The sequence below is a fragment of the Lissotriton vulgaris genome, chromosome 9 (assembly GCF_964263255.1).
Source record: "Lissotriton vulgaris chromosome 9, aLisVul1.2, whole genome shotgun sequence".
In the NCBI taxonomy this organism is placed as follows: domain Eukaryota; kingdom Metazoa; phylum Chordata; class Amphibia; order Caudata; family Salamandridae; genus Lissotriton; species Lissotriton vulgaris.
Genome location: NC_141697.1, coordinates 507,082,253 through 507,106,982, shown reverse-complemented (window position 1 = coordinate 507,106,982; position 24,730 = coordinate 507,082,253). Strand labels below are relative to the sequence as shown.

General features: G+C 46.1%; 1 protein-coding gene across 1 annotated transcript in view; it reads right to left on the bottom strand.

Annotated features, from left to right (window-relative positions):
• TMEM260 (transmembrane protein 260) overlaps positions 1 to 22,397 on the bottom strand; it is a 645,490-nt gene extending 623,093 nt beyond the window's left edge. Inside the window, exon 1 of the mRNA XM_086937970.1 lies at positions 22,172 to 22,397. Coding sequence (XP_086794096.1) covers positions 22,172 to 22,376 — 205 coding nt within the window. The 5' untranslated portion in view covers positions 22,377 to 22,397. The remainder of the gene's footprint in view (positions 1 to 22,171) is intronic.
• Positions 22,398 to 24,730: the final 2,333 nt, after the last annotated feature.

The following is a 24,730-nucleotide window of genomic DNA, read 5'->3' as shown; positions in this document are numbered from 1 at the left end:
CGACGCAGCTCCTGCACCAAAGATCAGCCCCCCAGCATCCACGAGATCTGCGTGGGGGCCTTTTGCCTGGTTGCTGCATCTCCTGTTGTCTGGTCACTTGCCGGCTGGCCAGTGACCTCCGAGACGACGATCCGAAGATTTCACCACTGCTGGTCTGGTCCCCCAGACTGGCCCTTGCTTCCTTGTAACAGAGGAGCACCTCGGACCCTCCTGGTCCGCACCAGACGCCATCTTTGTTCCGTCGCGTGGCTTGCATTAGCCAAGGCCTGTTGACCAGATCGACGATCCAACACCGCCAACAGCAGCAGACTACGTGGGACAGCTCGTGCCTCCAGCCTGGTCGTGAAGAACAGCTCCTGGTCCGCGCAGCTACAGAGAGAAGCGACCCTTCTTCCACCTGAACGCAGCGACAGCATCTGGTTCCCTCCTGGTTCCAGCACCATCAATGGCTAGTGATCGAGACTCTGTCCCCTTCCCTTTCAGGACTTCTTCTTCCCCGTTCCATCCTTGGAACCACCGGACTCCTCCATCTGGCTGCCTGCCAGCAACTCCTTATTTCAGGCATCACCGGGATCAACGCAGCAAACCCGACGCAACTTCAGCCCTATGCACCCGCAGCCTGTGGGTTAGGTAACTAAAGCTTCTAGGTGCTGAAGTCTGTGTTCTCTATCCTAGTGTCTAGGTCCACTGTCGTTTTCCCTCCATCCAGCCGGGTTCGTCCGGAATCCGTAACTTTCTAAACTGTAGCATCCATAGACGTTGGTACGCATCGCGCGTGAGAGTTTCCACTCTGCACGTGAGTCCCGTGGGCCTCCTGCTCCTTACTTACCTAGTTTGTAGCGTAGTCCCAGCGACCCTCCAGCCTCTGGATCTCCTTACAGCATTTCCTTTCCTCGCATTCCATTGTTTTGAGTATATGGTTTGTCGTGCCCCTAAGGCGCACTTGTAAATATTGTGCGAACTCGTATTTCCTTTTTAGTATTGTCATGTGCTTAGCCCTCTGACCTCATAAAGAGTTCAGAGGTATATGTTAGTTAATAAATAACTGTTTATTTTCATAACAACCTGTGTGGTGTCCTTTCATTTGGTATTCAAGGGGTTATATGTGGTAAAACAGCTGGCTTCACATGCCATTCAGAGTTTAGCCTAAAGACTGCTCTTGTCCACGCTACTAGGATAGCTGGTCTATAAGGTTGACTTTACAACCAATCACCATAAGGGTTGTTTGGACTGATACAAGGTGATCACTAGAACTAGTGAGCATCATATATCAGGCCAACTTCTCACATTTTCCACTACCTGATACCGGCTCACGTTTGAGGACACAAATTGTCCTCTCCCCTCCCCCCCCCCCTCCTCTTAGGTCCCTGACTCTTCTGTTCAGATCCCACAGAAGCAGACTGCGGGGCCCCTTAGGGATACACTTAGGGTAAGCGTTTTTGACCATCTTCTTTCGATTTGGCTCGTTTGAGCCCTTTAATAAATCTTTTAGTGTGTGTCTTTGTTGTGTGTAGAAGAATGTACCTAGGTTTTATAGGAGAGCTATACTGACACTCCTCCTTATATGTTCTCCACTCTCCATAGGTTGCACCATTCAAGGCAGGACCAGTTGGCCTGTCCCATTACAGACCTTAAGATTCAAGGTTGTATTAACAAGTTTTTAAATTCACTGTGTAGTACTGTAATGTAATGTAATGTAAAGCACATTTCTATAGCGCTCCTATCACTCCAGGGAGTATCTTGGCGCTTAACCAACCCAGGTGGATGGGTAGGGGGCAAGATGATGAGTGCCCTATTACATCACACTATTAGATCAAGGCTCTGCAGGCTACATCAGTTAAAGAGAAGACCCAAGTTTTTAATGCTTTCCTGAAGTGGGTCTCCTGGGATAATGCTCTTAGGGAGGGTGGCAACTGATTACAGGCCTTAGCGCCCAGAAAGAAGAGGGATCTGCAACCTCTTGTAGTCAGCTTAAAGCGAGGAATGGTAAGCAAGTTATGGCTAGCAGATCTCAGACAGCGGGTGGGGTGATATTTCTTAAACCCGTTGCAGAGGTATTTAGGTCCTTGCTGTTGGAACGCCCTGAACGTGATGACAAGTATCTTAAATAAGATCCTTTTACTAATAGGCAGCCAATGTAGCGCCTTCAGGGCCGCTGAGGCTGAGGATCTACGTGGCCAGCGTAGTACTAGGCGCGCAGTGGCATGTTGTACCATCTGCAGTCGGTGCAGGACTGACTTGTTAGCTCCAGCATACAGGCCGTTGCAGTAGTCCAACCTGGAGTTAATTAAAGCCACTGCCACCGTTTTTCGGGCTGGCAGCGGGAGGAGATCGAAGAATTTCCTCAGTGCCTTTATAATCTGAAAGCAGGTCCCAGCTATAGTTACTGCTTGATTTTTAAAAGACAGTTGGTCGTCGAACTTGATACCCAAGTTCCGAGCCGATGTGATGGTGTTGGGTGGCGCTTCTGCTTCAGCAGGCCAACACCTCTTTGGGGAGAACAGATTGTGTTTCCCAAACGGCATGATCTCTGTCTTCCCGGCATTACATTTCAAATGGTTGTTGGTCATCCAGTTGAATGTCGCTGTTAGGCATTCCTTTAGATTTTCTTCAGCACCTGGCCTGTCCCTGTCCAGCACCAGGATTAGCTGGGTGTCGTCAGCATAAGAAATTGTACTGATCTTAAAAGATGCGATCAGTTCCATAAGTGGGACCATGTACAGATTAAAAAGTACAGGGCTTAAACTAGAGCCATGTGGTACCCCAGAGCTGACGAACTTTGCTTCCGACTGGAAAGGGCCCAGCACAGTGACCGGACGTCTGTTGCTGAGGAAATTCCTAAGCCATACCAGGGCTTGTCCCCCTACCCCTGCGGCAGCCAACCGGTTCACTAAGATATGGTGTGAAACCGTATCGAAGGCTGCCGACAGGTCAAGTAGGATTAGGACGGCCTCTTTTCCCTGGTCCATGGCTGCTCTTAGGGTCTCTGCTGTGAAAAGTAGGGCTGACTCAGTAGAGTGATATGATCGAAACCCTGACTGGTTGGGGTGTAGAATGTTATTCCCCTCCAGGAAGTTCGTTAGTTGAATGTTGGCAAATTTTTCCGCCAGTTTGAACAGCACTGGGAGCAGGGAGATAGGACGCAGATTGGAAAGGGTGGTGGGGTCAGCCAGTACCTTCTTCTGTAAAGGCTTAACCGCTGCCAGCTTCCAATCACTAGGTATATCTCCTGTGGCCAAGGAGGTGTTGATAATCCTGTTGATGATGGGATTGACCACCTCTACTAAGGTGTGGAGCACAGAAGGGGGACATGGGTCGAAGGGGGATCCGGATTTGATGGCCATAATGGCTTTGTGAGTGTCTTCAAGGGGGATAGCTGCAAATTTCTCCAGGCGGGCGTTGGTCCATTTCTCTTCAGTTTGTACAGCTAACAGCTGAGTACTGAGCACTGAGGTCCTGAGGAATTGCTAGATTAGGAAGAAACATGTCGACCTAAACAGAGGGTTGCAGATATTTTCCGCCGCAAATACTCGTGGCGTCTATCTCCCCTCCCACTATTTTAACCAAGGGAGTTAGCCACGCCATTAAAGTTCATTGTGGACTAACCCACCTTTTTTAATTCACCACCACTTTTCACGACTACACATTCACCTGCCCTCTCACACGCATGCACCATATGGCTGGAACAAAAGATCTCCGGTAAAGAGCCCCTTCGCGGGTGCCCGTCAGACATTGCAGCGCCAGTCTGACGAGGAGCTGGACCCATATGATGAAGCATGACACCTAGCTTGCTGGGTGTGTGAGGGTTCTAGTTCCCAAGAGGGAAATTCCCCCTTCCGTCTTCCCTCTTGGATATTTCTATCTACATCATGCACACACACACGCCTCCTACCTAGTCCTACCGGGGAACTTCATACTTCTCTTTGTTACTAGTGTCCAAAGTAGCACAAACTCTTTGTCGTGCCTCTGAAGAGAGCGGAAGCTCAGAAACGCGTCAGGCTATTACTACCGACATGAGAACTGTAATCAAGTGGGACTGTGGAGCTGTCTTTACCCGAATAAATGCCTTTTGGCCACCTGCTGCGTCCTTACCTGTGGGTACGTGGAGCTTGAATGTAAACGCGGCAGCCCAGCCGCGAAGGATTGCACTACCCCATGAAGACAGGGGGCCATGGAGCCCAGAATCTTGCCGAGCCCCAAGTGTGGAGCAGCATGTGAGGGATCTATGGATGGCGCGCAGCCCGGGGCCCATCAGAGGGCTTCGTATGGAGTACGTGGAGCTTGAATATATATATATATACACATAGATATATATATATATATATTCACTGAAAAAACCATAGGTTTCGCACCAGTTATAGTTAGCTGGAAATTTTACTGACATAAAACCATTGAAATTCCCACGTTATAGTTAGTTGGACTCACTATAACTTGCGCGTGCAATGCACTGCTGATGATGTCACATATTACATAACTCATGACATGGTCAGTGACATCACTCATGACATCACTGATGACACCATCCAGTGAATGTGTGTCTTTCTGATAAATAAATATTAGTGAGTAATGTTTAAATGTTTAAATATATGTATTAGTGTTTCACTTTGTGTATAAGTGGCTGCATGGGTTGGTGAGTAGCTACATGTGTATGTACATGGGTTATTAGATGTTTTTCTTGGTATCAGTATGAGTGTCTATATGGTTTGGTGGGGGTATTACTTAGCACATAGATGCATGATTGACTGACTCTCTGTTTGTATGTGTTTTGAAGACAGCATATGGGTAGGACTGTATGAGTGAATGAGTGTGTATATGTGTGTGTTACTGAGTGAATGACTGTCTCACAAGTATCTTTATCAGTAACTACATATGTTTTAATCTATTATATGTGAATATTGATGTATATAAGTGAGTATATGTGAGAGTAAGAGATTGTAAGAGTTCCTGTTTAAATAAGTATGTGTTTCTATAAGGGATTGTTTAACCACATCGCTGCTGTGGTTATTTTTCCCCTGTGCTGGATCTTCTCATTTTCCATTGTTCATGACGAGCTCAGCTCGTCATCAGCACAGCTCAACCGTGCCTCATGACGAGCTGAGCTCGTCATGAGCATGGAAAGGGTTAAGAGAATAAATATGTTTAAATTTCAATAGAAGTAAGGTGGTAGTGTGTGTATAGCTCTATATGCAAATAAACTGATGTTCAATTGTTTATTTGCATGTGTGAGTATGTGTGTGAGTAACTTTTTGATGACTGTCGGTGGGTAACAGGATGTATAGGTGTATCACTACATATGATGAGTGAGTATATGTATGAGTGAGTATATTGAACTGTTTGTGAATGAGTAGATGTGTATATAGATGGTGGAATTACTGAATTGGTTGTTGTAACTGATATGGTTATCTCCATTTTTTTATAAATTTTAGTTTCTATTTTTGAATATGTGTTTCAAGGGTTACATTACAGTGAAAGGAGGTCTGTCAATCTGTCACAAGGATGGTGTCATCAGTGATGTCATGAGTGATGTCACTGACCATGTCATGAGTGATGTAATATGTGACGTCATCAGCAGTGCATTGCACGTGCAAGTTATAGTGAGTCCAACTAACTATAACGTGGGAATTTCAATGGTTTTATGTCAGTAAAATTTCCAGCTAACTATAACTGGTGTGAAACCTATGGTTTTTTCAGTGAATTCAATAGGTTTTTTAAATGCTAATTCCTAACTATAACTGGTGTGAAACCTATGGTTTTTTCAGTGAATTTCAAAGGTTTTTTAAATGCTAATTCCTAACTATAACTGGTGTGAAACCTATGTTTTTTTCAGTGAATTTCAAAGGTTTTTTAAATGCTAATTCCTAACTATAAGTCTCAGTTTATAAGTAAGACTGTTAGCGCTCTAGTTGTTCTTTAGAACACTCTGGGACATTCTGTCATTGGGCTATATTTGGGCTACATCTGGCTGATATTTGGGCTACATTTTGTTTTTTTTGTCTCTGGTGGCCATCTTTGGGCTACATTGGGCTACATTTGGGCTCTAACATATATATAGTCCAATGTAGCCCAATGTACATTTTTTCAAAGTAAATTTTCGTAAAAACCACTTGAGCATATATCTTGAGACATAGTAAAGGCACATCGGGCTACCAGTCCCTACAATTTAGCCCAATTTTATTTATTTTTTTATTTTTGCCTTGGAGCGCTCCCGGTGCGCGCCCCGGTGAGCGCCCCGGAAAGCGTAGTTTTATGAAGCGCCCTGGGGCGCGCACCGGGGAGCGTCTCTTAAGCGCCAATATCGCGAACGAAAACATGATAGTGACATATCGCGTAGCCGCGACCGCGTGATACGCACGGCATAAACGCATTCGGAAGCACTCGAGCGAATACGATCGCGCAACGGGGCGCGTAGCGTATGCGCGTCGGGTCATGTGACCTGCAAATAACACTTTTCATTGGTTCATAACAGTTTTGGTTTCATAATGATGAAGCCCCTGGTCATGTGACCTGAAAATAACACTTTTCATTGGTTCAATACATTTTTTTTCTCAAAAGGATGAAAGACCCCACCTTTTTTCCTTATTCTGACTTTGTCCTTTGACTTAGGAAGACCTGTTTGTACCTCTCTGTACCTTTTTGATCTTTATAATGGCTTCAGTAGCAGCAGCAGCTGGTGCATCTGCACCACCACCACCACCACCACAACCACCAAGAGGACCACCACAAGATATCATTGGTGGTCAACAAGAGGAGGAAGAGGAGGAGGAGGAGGAAGAGGGGAGGAGAAGATGGCTTGAAGAACAAAATACCCCATACCAGCCAAGACCACACATTATATGGGAGTTTTTTTCGATCCCAGAGGGGAAGAAAAAAGTAAATCCACCATCACAAGTAACGCGGTCTCCGTACTGTGACCAGCACGGAATCCGTTTTGTGTGGGGTCGAGGGCATTGGTCCGTACCAGATGTTCGGACAGGGCCTGGTTGACGTGGGCCTCAGTGATCTTGGCTGGCCAGGGTAACAACGAGATGGGGCGATAGCTTTCAGGCTTGGATGGGTCCAGGGTGGGCTTTTAAGCTTTTAAGCAATGATGTGTAGTTCAGTGATGTATTATACAGCCGCTAGTGCCTCTAGTAGATTGAGTGTGGTGTTAATAAGTCTTTTTACCATGTTCTCTACTGACCATGTGACACCTAAGCGCAGGATTGGCCTGTTGGTGTTTAAATATGTTGGGTTCACATACTGACGTTTGAGTGATCAAGGCGGCCGAGTTCGCCGAAACGTGTCTTGCTTCGCGCACATGCAGTTCACGGATTAATCTTAAAGAAATACCTGCATCTTGGAAACTATTTAAGTATCCGTTTCTCCGTTCGCGCTGAAAATGCTGCTGGTAGCTTAACGTGACACATATATATATATATATATATATATACACACACATACATATATATATGCACACACATACATATATACACACACACACATTACCTACTAGCGGTCGCCAGTAGGTAGTTATAGTTAGGACCTAGTTTCCATAGGAAATACGCAACATTCATTTGGGAATAACTTTGGCGCCGGTTGATGAATCTTCGTGAATTTCTCAAAGAAGATGGCCCGCTCTGCTCCGCTCCTTCCCTGAAAATTTTGGGGGGATTTGTCTAGTGGGGGCCGAGAAAAAAGGGGGGTCTCAAAAAGTGTTTCCCCCATGTTATTTTCCATAGGACGATTAGACACGGCTACAGCCCGAACTCCCGAACTGCTGAACGGATTTACAAGAAATTTGGCAAAATGGTAGAGTCTGATTCGCAGATTACGCTTTTGCTTAAATGGTGTAAATCCCTTCAGTAGTTCCTGAGCGCGCACGGTGCGCATATCAGGTGTGTGCGAGTGGAATTCTGATTTGCTCTTAGACGTTTGTCAACATTCCAATCAGTGGAAACCAGGAAGTGTTGGCTGCCATTTTGTCACTCTGAGGCAGAAGAGAGCTAAAAACAAAAGTGGAGAAGGTGAAAAGGGGGCAGGGTAGAGACTCCCTGCCCCCCCAGGCCTTCTCAGGGGGTCCCTGAAGGACCCCCCAGGCCCAAAAAAAAATGTTTTTTTGGGTGAAGAAATCACGGTCAGCACTGTGCACGCACCCCCGAGGAGAACGTGAAAAGGGGGCAGGGTAGAAACTCCCTGACCCCCTAGGCCTTCTCAGGGGGTCCCTGACGGACCCTAAAGGCCCCCCAAATTATTATTTATTTTTTTTAATCGCGGGATGCGCGCACTGTGCACGATCCCCCGAGGCAGAAGAGAGTCAAAAACAAAAGTGGAGAACGTTAAAAGGGGGCAGGGTAGAGACTCCCTGACCCCCTAGGCCTCCTCAAGTGGTCCCTGAAGGGCTTCAAATAATGTAAAAAAATAAAATAAAATCGCGAGGTGCGCGCACGTTGCACGCACCCTCGAGGCAGAAGTGAGTCAAAAACAAAAGTGGAGAACATGAAAAGTGGGCAGGGTAGAGACTTCCTGACCCCCTAGGCCTTATTTATTTACTCTTCTTCACATTGCTCTTAATTGTATATATTTATAATTTTTTTTATATACACATTGTGCCCCAAAATGCTGCTATTGAAATAAGATACAATACGTATTTATTTGTGTATTTTGCACAGTATTTTGTCTATGTTTACTGCCAATGGCCATGCACTGTCACTTTAAAAGTCTATCTCCCGGGTGAGCAGTATGTCATGTGATCAAGCTTCTACCCGAGGCGAAACGCGTCATGGCGGGCGCGCTGGCATTTATGAAATTATAATAAAATCACTGCACCAGCTATTGAAGGGTCGGCTCTTCGTCATTTGAAGGATTTCACAGCGGGCGCTGTGTGACGATACTCTGGATATCTTCAGTACCAGAGGCTTTCACAGTACGAGCTTGACCCCTCCCCAAGCAAGGGCAACGCAGGAGGAAGCAACTGATCTGGATTCTTTCCGATGTCAGAAGGTTATGGTCTCTGGTGAGGAGCAAGCTGCTAGAAGCCCCTGAGAAGCCGTATATTACCTGCCAGAGTGCTTGGAAGTCACTGTGTTCTGCTCTGGGGCTCCGGAGCGGACTACTGACATTTGGACCCAGGTAGGACAGTCGGAATTATCAGTGGGGAGTGAGCGCGGCACCGGGCAGAATATCTGTTAAAGTCCCGGCAGCCGTTTAAAGTGCAGTAAAGAACATTGCCATACATTCGAAGCGCATAAAATCATGTCGGCTGACGTACTGCGCAGTCGAGTGGAGGCGGCAGATTGCATGTTTCTCGATTCCCCGGCAGGGGGATCGACGAGTACAACACCAGCAAGTCATAATACCGGGAGCCCCACCACGAGGGACTTGTTCAGGAAATTAGAGCGATTAATGCGCTCGGAACAGTCAAAGTGGTGGGAGCCCGGTCCCTTTCACGATACCTACAAGTTGGACGTGTACCCAGGTGGCTACGCATCACCATAGCCCCGAGTTATGAGTACCCTGACCCTGCAATGTTGACAGAGTGGACTGAGACCAATTTGAAGTCCTCCAGCAAATTATTGCATATATTGGTCAAATATGCAGAAAGTGACTGTATTAAACTGCAGGGGGAAATAGATTAATTAGAGCATGAATTAGCCAAACTTGAAACAACAGATCAAATAACGAAAATGAGAAATGATATGATGGTCAGACTCAACAAGGAGGAAGAGGTCATCAAAAAGAGAAAAGCCTTCAAATTCGAAAGGGATTGCATTGACTACCAAAACGGGCAAGTGTTTACATTTGCGCGACGGTACGAGGCTGTGAAGGCCAGGGCAAAAGGAAACAGAACAGCCCAACGCACAACCAGTGAAACAACGGTTACATCTGTCTCGGCCTCGGATTTCAGCTCGGCTGCTGAAAGTGACCCGGAGGGGGACCCAGCAAAAAACCCGAATTTGGGGTTTACAAAACTATCTCTGGGACAAGAAGTCAACTGTCTGTGCCAGGATCGGCGGAAAACATTGAGGCCAAGAGTACCTACTGGCACAAAAAACAAAGGGCAAACGCAGCGAGCGGAGAAAATGCCATGCCCGCAAAAGCAAGTGGAGGCAAGCAGGGGAAAGGAGGTCATTGGAACAGGTTCCAAAAGAAAAAGGCGAACCAACAGAATCAAGAACAGTGATAAATTTGACAGACCTCAAACTGACTGCGGGGGAGACGGCTGTCCTGAACTTGGGATTATCATGTTGTCCACCCTGCAACATGAACTATGCAGACACTACAATGGACATCTACAGGTTCACCCGTAAACTGAAATTAAGCAAGTTTTTCTTGCTTCAACCTAAAAAGAAACATCAGCCTGCACCAATACACAGTCCCCAAATGGCGGACAGTGAGGATCAGAATATATTAGAGGAGATTTGGGCACTACAAAACGAGCAGTCAACATCCAGACAATCAAGGGATAATGCTATCATGGAACCTACGAGCCAGTGCAATACCACCTTCAAGTCAAAGTCTACGTTTCAACCGGTGATGGTGCATGATAATTTAGACACCTATCAGGAAATAGTGGTGCAGGACTGAAAGAAACTATATACCGCCACAAACAAAAAAAGATTTTACATCAGAAAGCAGAATAGATGTTATAATCAACTCATCACCAAATTAGCATCAAATCATGATATAATAGTGAAACAGGCTGATAAGGGCGGGAACGTTGTCTTGTGGCCCCGACAAATCTACCTAAAGGAGGCAGAAGCCCAACTGGGGGACCCTTCTTGTTACCGAAGAAGCAACATTCAAAATTTAAAGACGGCATGGGCGGACCAACATTCGAAATTACAAGCCTGGAGGAGCACTGGACTTCTAATCGGAAGATGAATTCCGATATTTGAAAAAAGAACATCCGGTGGTTCTGTCTTTTTACTTAATCCCCAAGGGAGCCGACAGACCACCAGGTCGCCAATTATCTCGGCTATTGATAGTTCAATTGAAAATGTGTCTAAATACATTGACTACTTTCTCCAAGATGCAGTGAAATCTTTGAGTTCTTATGTGAAGGATTCCTTCGATTTTCTACGTAAAGTGGAAAGGCTACCTTGGGGACCTGATTTATGGCTAATGACTCTTGATGTCTCATCGTTGTAAACTTCTATAAGACAACCACTTGAGCCACACAGGAGAGGTGTGGCTCAAGTGGTTGGAGCGGCAGACCCTGATGCAGAGGTCTGGCCCAGACCAGGGTTCAATTCCCCGCCTCGGCGGGTCTTGGGCTCAAATTTCCCCGTACCTGACAATTCTCGCCTCGGTGCCTATTCCAATCATGGAGTCCCACTCTGTAACTCTGGGCAATAGCTTGCTTAATCTCCACAACGGCCCCTCGCAGCGGGATGCCTGGCTTTCACCTTGGGGATGCCCAGTAATGGGTTATCTCGCAGGGGAATACCAGGACGGGTTCCCTAAGCAAGCGCTGGGACGCTTCCGGGCAGCCATGCGCTCTACAAATCAAATTTCCTTTCATTTCATTTCATTTCACTGTGATGGACTGCAAGTCATGGAATATTACCTCGACAAACGTCCTGTGAATCTGGCAAGCCACAATAGGATGTTATTAACCATGACACAGATGTGATTGGAACAGAATTTTTTCTTTTTCAACAATGCTATTTACCAACAGGTCAGAGGTGTGGCTATGGGGGCCTGCTTCTCCCCCAGCTACGCGTGTTTACATATGGGGCTGTGGGAGGAGCGGGTCCTTTATGGCCAACACCGGGAGATTGCCCCCGACAATATCATCCTCTATTTACGATTCATAGATGACTTATTTTTCATCTGGAGGGGCACCCAGGATAGTGCCATGGCATTTGTTGAAGAACTGAATAATAACAGGATTCATTTGAATTTTACATGCAATATCAGTTCCAGATCACTGTGTTTCCTAGATGTGGAGGTTTATGTGGAGAATGAAATCCTAGCAACCAGATTATATAGGAAGCCCACTGCCGGCAACACGGTTCTGCATGCTGCCAGTCATCATCCAGCACATCTGATCCAGAGCATCCCCTATGGGGAGATGCTTCGGATCAGAAGAATCTGCAGTACAGACGCAGAATCTGCAGTCGCGCAGGAGGAGAGCAGAAAACGCTTTTTGGCAAGAGGGTATTCTAATGAATGCCTCGTAAAAGCTATTAACCGTACACTTTCTATCACCAGACATGAGGCAATGCTTCCTAAGGAAAAGATTGAGGCAGTCCAGGGTCAGAATCATAATGTACCATTGCGTATTATATTAACTTATAATCGCCAACATGGTGAATTAAGAAAGATCCTGTACAGGAATTGGAACCTGATTAAAAGTGATCCAATTATTGGAAAAAAGGTAGCCAACAGGCCTCTGCTTACCTTCGGTGGATAACCTTCTATGGCAAAAGCTCTTATTAGGAATACTTTAGAACCAAAACTTTCCACCACTTGGTTATCCTTGAGCACCGGCTTTAAGACCTGCCCCCAGTGTAAGGCTTGTAGGTATGGCAGCAATAGGACGCACTACAACAGTCCTTTTAGACAGGAACCAATTCCAATAAACAAAAGACTAACGTGCAGGACAGATTACGCAGTTTATGTGTTGGAGTGTCCGTGTGGGTTGAGATATGTTGGTAGCACCCGACTGCCCGCCCACAAACGGATACTCCAACACATACGGGCAATCGTGGGACACGACCAGGCTTACCCGGTTGCCAGGCACTTTGAATCAACACACTCAGGGAATCCCTCACAGCTCCAATATTATATCATTGACACGGTGGTAGCTTCTAGGAGAGGAGGAGATCGCGAGGCCAAACTCCGTCTGCTAGAGACAAGATATATATTGGAGCTTAATACGAAAAATCCAAATGGATTGAATGATAGAGAGGATTTATATACTTGTATATAGGATTAATTAAATAAATAGGTGCCTGTCCGAGTAAGCCTGTTTTTAGCAATAGGATCTAAGATTTCGAGATATAGATAGAAGTTATGCTTGGTGAAGTTATTCATGAAACAATTGTTTTTATAATCTGTTTGTCTCTTTACTTATATAAATGTTGTTATTTGCACTTCTTTTTCTTGCACTTTGCACTTTACGCTTGGCACCTTTAACCCTTTGGGAAACTAGAATCAGGAATAGGGCCACTTGGCCTGAATGGAACTATAAAAGAACTATGACAGTGATGTTTTGCAGCTATAAAATGTTGTATTGATACATCATAGATTAGACAACTGTGCGGCAGCATTATGAAAGTGTACTTATAATAATTTAAAAGAGTTGGTAGGTCATGTAAACAAATTTACTTTTTTGACCCTATATTAATTAATGTGTTAATAGAAATGGAGTTTTAATTGGATAATAGTCACTATGACTTTTATTTATGTATTTACTCTTCTTCACATTGCTCTTAATTGTATATATTTATAATGTTTTTATATACACATTGTGCCCCAAAATGCTGCTATTGAAATAAGATACAATATGTATTTATTTGCGTATTTTGCACAGTATTTGGTCTATGTTTACTGCCAATGGCCATGCACTGTCACTTTAAAAGTCTATCTCCCAGGTGAGCAGTATGTCATGTGATCAAGCTTCTACCCGAGGCGAAACGCGTCATGGTGGGCGTGCTGGCATTTATGAAATTATAATAAAATCACTGCACCAGCTATTGAAGGGTCGGCTCTTCATCATTTGAAGGATTTCACAGCGGGCGCTGTGTGATGATTCTCAGGACACACTATATATATATATATATATATATATATATATATATATATATATATATATATACACACATACACACACACATATATACACACACACACACATATATACACACATACACATGTACACAAACATACATACTGTAGTTCTAGTGATGACCTAGTTACAATGAAAAAAAATTTGGGTTTGCTAATAACATTGGTGCTGTCTGACTAATCTTAACCAAACTTTCCACAAAAAAAAGTTAATCCATCTTAGCTCCGTCCTAGATAGGTTCGGGGGATCCATCAAGTGGGGGTCAAAAAAAAAAAAGGGGGCGGGGTGTTTCCGAGATTCAATTTCCCAATGCATTTTCCATAGGGATTTTTGAACAGCGCAACAGCCAAAACATCTTAATGGAATTACATCAAATTTGATAGAAAGCTAGATTGTTACCCAGAAAGTGTGCATTTTGTGATTTGGTGTAAATCCGTTCAGTAGTTTTGGCTCGAAATGCGGAAGTCCTGCAGGAACTCAACTTCAAATAACAGAGCCATCTGAATTCTGTCTGCTGCCTTGCTCCAGCAGGCTTTTTTGAATTCTCAGGTGCAAACCAAAACCTTAATATGGCCATCCTATTGGGTCGTTCCATTTTCAGGTCATGACAATCTGACACCATGAGATGGCCACCTTGCAGTCTTGCGAGATCAACTAAACCTGTACTGTTGCAAGACTTTGCCACCTACCTTGGAGTCAGGTCATCCAATCTCGAATAATCCTTGTATGATACTATCTGTATGAATCCTTTATTTATGTCCATAGACTAGATTCTGGTGAGTCCAGAAGGGAAAAAGCCATTGCTCCATTCCCCACACCTAGTTGATTGTGCTGCAGTTTATTCCAGTGCTCTCTGAAAGTGTTAGTTTGCAATTCACAAGTTATAAGCTGTGTCCTATCTACACAGAAGTACAATCTAGAAGGTTTAGTTATAGACCTCAAAACTTCCAAGTTACACTATGTTAAAGTAAAATGAATGTGGTTTATAGGTGTTTAAAGTAAATGTAAAACATACTACATGACAATGACAAGATTAGAAAATGTTAGCACTTCAGTGCACTTCTCTTTCCAAAAGGTAATAGTACACTCAGGCGGTGGGCGCAGGGATGTAAATCAGGTGAAGAGTGGTATTTTGTAAGAGCAAGTCGGGTCTCTGGTGGGAAGTGGGGGTTAATTAGGTCAATGAATGTCTCCAACGAGATGCAGTGGGTCATTTCCTCTGTGCGTACCATAGATGGCCAGTAGGACCCACAACGAAGTCGATAGGTAGAGACAGAAGGGTCTAACAAAGATAGCGGATAGAAACACTTAGAAGAAATCGATAAACAGATGACCGATATGGGAGACTTTATAACCCAGACTAAAATACAGCAATTAGGCAAAGACTTAAAACATTTTTGCAAGAAAAGGTGTACTCATACACCAAAGAGGACTATGCTCCGCCTTCAGATCAGACTGACTATGATTCATCAGGGGGGAGCTCCACTGACACATCAGACTGGAGCAGTGGAGAATAAAACCATAGTAGATGTTGAGGCAGAGGAAGAGGACGTGGCTGGCAACCAAGGTAGTGAGGATCATTTTTTTTTATCAGCGTGCAGTGCCTTTCCTTCAGCCACATTTAGGAGGTTGGATGAACCATTATATGACAGGACCTCAACCTAACTTCCCCCCTATGTTCAGGCCTCCCTTTTTGGGGAAAAGACAGAATCAGCAGCCTGGAAAGAAGAAAAAATAAGAGAGATGGGGAGACACAGACCAAGGAATTCAAACACTGAGAAAGGCCAAAGACCAAGAGAAACCCGGAACCAGCACAAGCAGTCGCTAGGGTTTAATGTGACCATACTATATTGCCAGAGGAACAACAAATGGTCCTCAACAAAGGGTTAGGATTTGTTCCTACACCAATGCTCGACAAATTTAAACTCCAAAGTAAAATGGTGGAATTCTGTTGATAGATCAAACTTAAAGCATTTTTCAAGGACAAGGATACTCCCCAAACAGGAGACACTAATTTAAAGAGAAAATCAATGTTCTGTCCACCTAACTCGTTGTCACCTGTTGAGATCCTTTTCATTTGTACAGGCTCCATTTAAGGAAATCTAAACAATCGACAAGACACGCTACAAACCCTTCCACAACATAACCAATAAGGAGCAAAAAGCGCTCAAAGAACTTAAAGACAACCATTACTTGATCGTCAAGATGATGAATGCATCCTTTTTCAAGAAGAGCAACGATGGATCTACCACATCAGAACTTTTGACAAAGGGCTGAATGATAATATTCTCATTCTAGCATTTATCCAGTAAAATACAATAGATACTGAAACTTACTGCCATACACATGGCTGACAATATTCTACGTTGAGGGTCCAATCAGAAGAACACATGTCCTATACTTTTTGCATTCATTCAGGACAGCCAGATAAATTAAGAACATCACCTACAGATTAATCTTTAGCATCAAACCACACTGTGTGGTATGCACGTACGGCCACAACTTCATACTGGCTGGCCAAAACCTAAACCAGTAGGATCAGTAGCCACACACACACTATAAGAGCCTTAAGACAACAACTTCAGGTCTGTAATTTTTAAAGCACGATCCTATAAGTAGGAAACTCTGGTAGAATCATATCTACTTCACCCTATTTGATACAGTTAAAGGAATCATACCTGCAGATCCTCTCTGTATTGGCAACAACCTGATACTGCCAGAAAAATAAGCAATAGGAAAAACTGAAAAGAATTATTATATACACATAAACACACACACACATAAAGAAGGACACCCACCTACTTCTGATTTGCATATGGCTGGGTCAAAGCTGGGGTGGCGTAGTGGGCAAGAGAACGATGGATTTAACCCAGATCTTTTGACTGGGGGAGAATGTTTGCATTGTCAGCATTCCGTCCATTATGTGTTTGCTGTAACACTTTTTGCCCTAAGTGGGATGGGTATGCCCAGATATGGGACCCTTGCTCACTGCGCCACTGGATTGAAGCTAGCCTGGCTGAAAAAGGGTGACATACCCGGAAACCGGTCCGAGAATGCTTGTTTCCGGTCCATTGAGGACGTGGCCTGGCAGTTAGGTCTGGACTGTTCCCATGGGGCACAGGGTCAAGACTGATTTACATATGGCTGGGTCAAAAGTGGGGTGGCGTAGTGGGCAAAAGAACGATGGATTTAACCCAGATCTTTTGATTGGGGGAGAAGGTTTGCATTGTCAGCATTCCGTCCATCATGTGTTTGCTGTAACACAGCTCTGAGTGGGAGTGTTGACCAGCAGCTGAGAGTCAGAGGTTGGCGAGTAGAGTGGTGGAGTCGGGGTTTTCGAGGTGGAAGTTCAGGTCCCCGAGTAGAATGTAGTCCGTGCAGGTGATGGCGTGGGGTGCAATGGTAGTTGCGGGCTGGGTGCGAGGTCCTGGCGGTCTGTAGATGAGGGTGCCATGTAGCGTGGTCCTGGGGCCTGTCAGGATCTGAAAGTGGAAGTGTAATGTGTTGGTCAATCGTGCTGGAGGTGGCGAGTCGGAGGGGGGTCTTGTGTGCAATGGCAAGTCTTCCTGGGCGGTGGGGGTGGTCTTTTCTCTGGATCTTGTAGCCGTCGGGGATGCCAGTGGCGATGTCGGGTCATAGGAGACGTTGGTCCAGGTTTCCGTAAAGAAGGCGACGTCGGGCGAGAGGGTATCGATCAGGTCCTAGATTTCTATGGCGTATCGGTGCAGGGAGCGCACGTTGAGGAGGATGTACGTCAGGGTTACGGTGGTGCGAGCATCAGGCAGGCCTTCGGCGGTTGTGTGAGCTTTGTCGATGGTGAAGGATCTGCGGCAGGGTCTGCAGGAGAAATGCCCATGGGTGATGTTAGGCGAGGATCTTGGGCAGTCGGCGTGTCTTCCGGGATTGAGTGCGTGGAGGGTGGTGGAGTCGTAGCGGTGGAGCCTGGGAGAACCAGAGTTCCCGGCGCTGGTCGCAGTCCGGCGCAAACTGGCTTGCCTTAAGAGCGCCTTTGGCACGCCAGCGGCGCGACTGCACAGCGACCGCCATTAAGTAGGGGAGGGGGGTGGGACCAGAGGTAGGGAGGCGGAAAACAGGGGCTGTGACAGGGGGCGGGCCCGCAGGGACTGCAGCGGCTTGTGCTTACTAAATACTACACTTCACGTAACGGGCATCCCCGGGCGCACCACCTGGTATAATTACTTAATAATCAAGGCCTCCCGGCGTAGTAAAAAACTCAGTCATCCCCAACTACCAACATGTGGGACATGACAGGCAAGCAGCAGTACCACACTGGACGGTTGAATATCAGGTATGTGATAAATTGGGCAAACCATGTTCTTTTTTCTCCCGTTCTTAGAATATGTACTCTTTTAGAAACCTGATCTATCTTATATCGGTGGCTTGATATCATTATTTAATGCTGCAACTTGCTGTTTACTTCCCTACACTTTACCCTTCTATACCCTGCCAATTGTGAGAGCGTGGTTGAGGGTCTCCGAGACTATTTCTACCGAGAATCTGGCACACAGACAGATGTTGTTTGTTTCCCTCCATTCAGATTACTGGTTATTGACTAATGGAAGCTGAATGAACCTCTACTTCTCCCTCCCTCTTCTTTGAACGGAAAGACACAATGGAGACCACATTCTGAAACCTCACACACCAAGCTGCCGAAAATCATTGATAGGGGTGTAAAGCATGTAGAAAGGTAAATGTTAGGGTGATGATCATTTTCACGGCTTCTAGCTCTAGTATGCTATAGGCACACAAGATCTTGCCTGCTAGGAAAAATGAAGGAACAGAACAACTAACAGCATTAAAAGTAAATAACAGCGCAGCTCCTGTTGCAATTCAGCATACACTGAGACATTGATTACAAGTTTGGTGTGTTGTTTAAATATACCGTGGAGAGGAAATGCACTTCTATCTATGATAACCCCTTAAGCTGACATCATCAAGCTTTATTGTTTCAAATCCAATGCTAGTTACCTTCCAACCGTTGCTCTCAGGTGTTTTTTGATAAGCTTAATAGAAGCAACCACAATACGGTAGACCACGGGTACTCAAAGTACAGCCCTCGGGCCGCTACTGGCCCGGCGAGCCTGCTTTGGCGGCCCGCTGACCTTAGAGACATCGCACCCGAGTTCTGTTTTTTAGCTTCAGCAAACACTGCCGGTTGCAGCAGTGCGGAATCAGAGAGACTGTTCTGTGGGGGCCGGGCAATTCCAGCCACAGTGAGAGTGGAGCTGCAGGGGCGCTAAGAGGTGAACAAAGCCTCATTAACAAACAAGTGGTCTTTTAAAGACCTGTGAAGTGCTCGGTGCGGCTGTGTATGTGCCCGGGAGGCTGTGCCTTTCAATATTCCCAGTCTGTCGTAGCTGCAACATAGATCACAGAAAAATGCTTAGAGGTAGGGGCTCTACTTGTATTGTTAGATAACAGAGGGTACCAAAGCAGTAAAAGTGAGACACAAGTTAATGACATAGGTTTCTACTGAAAAGCAAATACTCCATTTGATGGTGTTTTTAGAAGTTAAAATTGAAAACTGGAAACCGTAATCATAGTGGAGACACTACAATCATTGGCTTCACCGAAACAGCTAGTACTTTTAGCTCCAGGCCCTCTAGAACTCGCAGAAGAACTCCAGCAACAGTAAGGGCAGCTACACCCTACCATGCCTTCTTTTAAAAAAATGCAAGCCTCCGCAGCAACAGCAAATTCTTAAGATAATAACTGTAGCCGGATTCTGTGAATATCACGCAGTTAGACACCAGCCGGCCTCATCTCAGACGCAGCTACAACACTGCACATGGAGAACAAATATGTAGCCGTTAGTGCCACCATGAAAAACAGCTTTCCTGGGAAAGCCCGGGCTGACACACACTGAGGGAGGGGGGAGAGGACAGCAGGGATTGAGAGCCGGGTGAGGTGACGGAGGGCAGCAGGGAGTGAGAGCCGGGTGAGGTGGGAGGGCAGCAGGGAGTGAGAGCCGGGTGAGGTGGGAGGGCAGCAGGGAGTGAGAGCCGGGTGAGGTGGGAGGGCAGCAGGGATTGAGAGCCGGGTGAGGTGACGGGGGGCAGCAGGGATTGAGAGGCGGGTGAGGTGACGGAGGGCAGCAGGGAGTAAGAGCGTGGTGAGGTGGGGTGGCAGCAGGGAGTGAGAGCGCAGTAATGTAATGTAAATGTAAATTGATACTTGTATAGCGCACTACTCACCCGCAAGGGTCTCAAGGCGCTTGTACGAATACCGCTGTGGAACCCATCCTGGCTTTCCCTGTGAGGCGTCCACTCCTGGGCACCCCCAAGGTGGAGGCCAGGCATCCTTAGCGTTGTGGAGATTAAGCAAGCTATTGCCCAGAGTTGCAGAGTGGGACTCCATGATTGGAATAGGCACCGAGGCGAGAATTATCAGGTACGTGGAATTTTTGAGCCCAAGACCCGCCGAGGCGGGGAATTGAACCCTGGTCCCGGGCTAGACCTCTGCATCAGGGTCTGCCGCTCTAATCATTGAGCCACACTTCTCCGCAGTGAGGTGGGAGGGCAGCAGAGAGTGAGAGCGCGGTGAGTGACGGAGACAGAGATGGAGATGCAGGGAGCGAAAGGGAGACAGAGGGTGACAGGGGGAGAGAGGGAGACAGGGAGGGAGGGGGAGGGAGAGAGAGAGGCAGACAGAGAGGGAGACGGAGGGGGTCAGAGGGTGACAGAGGGAACTAGATGGAGGGAGATAGAGGGAGGGAGATAGAGAGAGGGAGACAGAGGGTGACAGGCAGAGGGTGACAGACAGACAGACAGAGGGAGGGTGTGTGACAGACAGAGGGAGGGAGACAGACAAAGGGAGGGAGGGAGACAGACAGAGGAAGGGAGAGAGACAGACAAACAGAGGGAGAGAGACAGACAGAGGGAGAGAGACAGACAGAGGGAGAGAGAGACAGAGGGAGACAGACAGACAGACAGAGGGAGACAGACAGACAGAGGGATAGAGTGTGACAGACAGAGGGATAGTGTGTGACAGACAGAGGGATGGAGTGTGACAGACAGAGGGAGGGAGGGAGGGAGACAGAGGGAGGGAGACAGACAGAGGGAGGGAGACAGACAGAGGGAGGGATGGATGGAGACAGTTGGAGGGAGGGAGACAGACATTGGGACACAGATAGAGGGAGACAAATGGAGGGAGAGAGGGAAAGAAGGAAAGAGAGGGAGGAAGACAGAGTGAGTGAGACTGAGGGAGACTGAGTGAGACAGTGAGAGAGAGAGGGAGACTGTGTCTCTGTGTCTCTCTCCCTCTGTCTGTCTCTCTCCCTCTGTCGTGGAGAAGTGTGGCTCTTTGATTAGAGCGGCTGACCCTGATGCAGAGGTCTAGCCCGGGACCAGGGTTCAATTCCCCGCCTCGGCGGGTCTTGGGCTCAAAATTCCACAGACCTGATAATTCTCGCCTTCGGTGCCTATTCCAATCATGGAGTCCCACTCTGCAAATCTGGTTAATAGCTTGCCTAATCTCCACAACGGCCCCCACAATGCTAAGGATGCATGGCCTCCACCTTGGGGGTGCCCAGGAGTGGACGCCTCACAGGGAAAGCCAGGATGGGTTCCACAGTGGTATTCGTACAAGCGCCTTTGATTAGAGCGGCTGACCCTGATGCAGAGGTCTAGCCTGGGACCAGGGTTCAATTCCCCGCCTCGGCGGGTCTTGGGCTCAAAATTCCACGGACCTGATAATTCTCGCCTCAGTGCCTATTCCAATCATGGAGTCCCACTCTGCAAATCTGGTTAATAGCTTGCTCAATCTCCACAACGGCCCCCACAAAGCTAAGGATGCCTGGCCTCCACCTTGGGGGTGCCCAGGAGTGGACGCCTCACAGGGAAAGCCAGGATGGGTTCCACAGCGGTATTCGTACAAGCGCCTTGAGACCCTTGCGGGTGAGTAGTGCGCTATACAAGTATCAATTTACATTTACATTTACAAAGAGAGGTGTCTGTGTGTATGCCGGGTCTGTTGGCTAAGTGTATGAAGGCGTCTGCTGCAGGGGCCTGAGTTCAACTTCATGGTCACAGTTTTTTTTTCTCTAGCCCCTCCCCCACCTCCGCGTCCCTCGGCCACAAACCATACTGTAAATTCGGCCCCCGAGAGAAAGTTTGGGTACCCATGCAGTAGACTGACACAAAATTGCCCCGGACTGAACAGAGGCGGCCACACTAGCTCCGCCAACACAATTTAAGTAGGAAAGTATTCTGTTTTGCAAAAATGCCTATATTTTAGTAGCCTAATACATTGCCTCTATACCAATGCAAATTAAGGGGGAAATGAAAGTCCAACATCGCGATGTTCTGTTAATCGTTCTATTATATGATTGTTCCTAAATATTAGCTCGTACGCTCTCAGAGATATAAATGGGAAAATTACCGGAATCTCCACCTGGCACCGAGGGATGCAGTGTGTGCACGTAACTAGCTGAAACAAAAGTGAAGACAAACAGACTGAGTAGAAGGCCGGGGGGATGCCAGACCGGGTTGACATCTGGGTTTCGGACTTCGCTGTCGCCGCCCAGCGGGCTCTTGCCCTTTCCCTGGAATCGGTGCGATTTGCGTGCACTACTACTTGAAGCCATGAGTATCCAGCTATCTGCTACAGCCCAAGAGATGTGCTGCCACTGTTAGTAATATCATACTATCTGGGCGGAGTCCAGTCCCATGCGCGGCCATGACAGAGTTAGGCGGAACTCAGGAGGCTTCGGGACTGTGTAGCGTTTCCCCTACATTTGCACAATTGTTTCTCGCGTGTACTACATATATAACCCTTTTTTTATAAATATATGTATTTCCACTGCCAATAACACCTTTCTTAGAGCCTCGTTCAGTCGTACAGGAAGTCAGTCACAATTAGTTCGGCTGCATTAACATAAAAGAGAGACTGTATCGCTTGTTCCTGCGCGAGTTTCCGTTTCCATGGAGAAGCGTGAGCACGCTGTCTTGGCACGCGCTGCGTAGGATTTATTTCAGCCAATAAGAAGAGGTGTTTAAAGAAGGTCGACCATTGTCCTCATCTAGCGTTATCGTTAGAAGCGCATAATTTGAATTGTACTTGTCGCTCTACTAAGCAAAAGCATCGATTAAAGATCGGAACTTGCGGTTGTGCAGAAAACTGGTATACATGGCTATTAGCAGATAGGGCAATTTAGGTGCTGTCTGGGCGTCAGAGGGAGTAGGATTTCCATGAAGCTACTTCAGTTTTGGGACACCGATGAGCGGCATCGGGCGCACATAGGGTGTCACACTGAGGTCGTAGAACGATGCATTTTACACGAAGAGGCAGTTGCAGAGCATAACGGTTCTTAGTTGTATATGGGGATGCACCGAGAAAGACATATGTGTCCTATATGGAATGTACGATTGGTGACAGGGTTTCCACCTGGGTAACCGGCCGAGCCGGTAGTACTCCGGCATCACCCCCTTTTTAATTTCCGGGCAGGTACAACAATCGCAATCACCTAAAGGCAGTGTTTTTTTTTTTACCACTTATCAGTACATATTCTTAACAATAAATGTCAGAAAATGCAGATTTTCAACATTTAGAAATGAGTAGAAAATCATGATTTTAATAAAGGCACGGAAGCTAATATTATGCACTACCCTTTATTACTAAGGCAGCAGCAACAAAAATAGAATCAGAACACTCAAAAACTTCTAGAATACTAAACATGCATATCCTCTTAGAACTTGCAGCCATCTTCCTCTTTTGGGCGCTGCAAACATTAAAAAACAAAAAACAAAGACTCTGACCAAATAACTCCAAATCTTCTCTTCTTCCTTGACACCAACTCTTCAAAACACCAACTCCTTCGAAACTTTTCTTCTTTATCCTGAATAAGATAAAAAGTAAATCATTAAATAATGGGCGGGAAAAGCGGAGGGATAATATTAGCCTCCGTGCCTTTATTAAAATCATGATTTTCTACTCATTTCTAAATGTTGAAAATCTGCATTTTACATCAAGGCCCGGAGGCCAATATTATGCATCTTCAAAGTTCTCCAACAACACTATTCAACACATTATCCACTGGTTTAAAATAACATTTCTTAAAAGTTGACACAACTCCAATCCTCAGCTTTCATAATCCCACTCAAGCTAAACCCTTTCATATAAGCCTTGCTATCCATAGCCCCTCTCAAAGAATGAGCTCCAAAACACTTGTATCAATCCCAGCCTTTAACATCACCTCTTTCACCCATTTAGCCAAGGTAGCAGAAGAAACACCCTTAAAAGGTTTCCTTAAAGAGACCAGCATCTGAGAACACCCAATAGGTCTCAACCCAAAAGGTCTTCTTTCATATTCCTTTAAACAATGAACAACACATAAATTCATATTCTCTTCAAATTGAGGATAAAAAATAGTCCTAGACATAGTCTTAGTCCTTTTCCTCAACTCAAAACAAACTCCTTCCGGCTTAAAAAAACGAGAATCCACCTCCAAAGCCCTAATATCGGAAACTCTTCTACAAGACACCATACATAACAGCATAGCTAATTTCCATGATTAAGAATTCATCTCCAAAGACACATTCTCACCCCAACTATCTAATTCTCTCAAAACCACAGAAACGTCCCAAAGAACACCATATTTCGTAGAATCATCCTAACACTCTTAACCAACTTCCTTACCAGGACATGCTGCCCAATCGGAAGACCTTCCACTAAAACATGTCCCGCAGAAATAGCTGACCTGCTAACATTTACTGAGTTGTAAGCTAAACCTTTCTCATACAATCACCACTTCTACCACAGAAGCTAATATGGTATCCAAATCCCTCTCAAGACACCAACCAGACCATCTTCCCCATGCTGATCTATACATTTTGGTTGTACCCTTAGACCACGATCCCGAGATAAGAGCCTCAGCTTTCTCCGATAATCCATGCACTTTCCAAATTCTCCTGAAATCAACCACGCAACCAGCTTTAACTG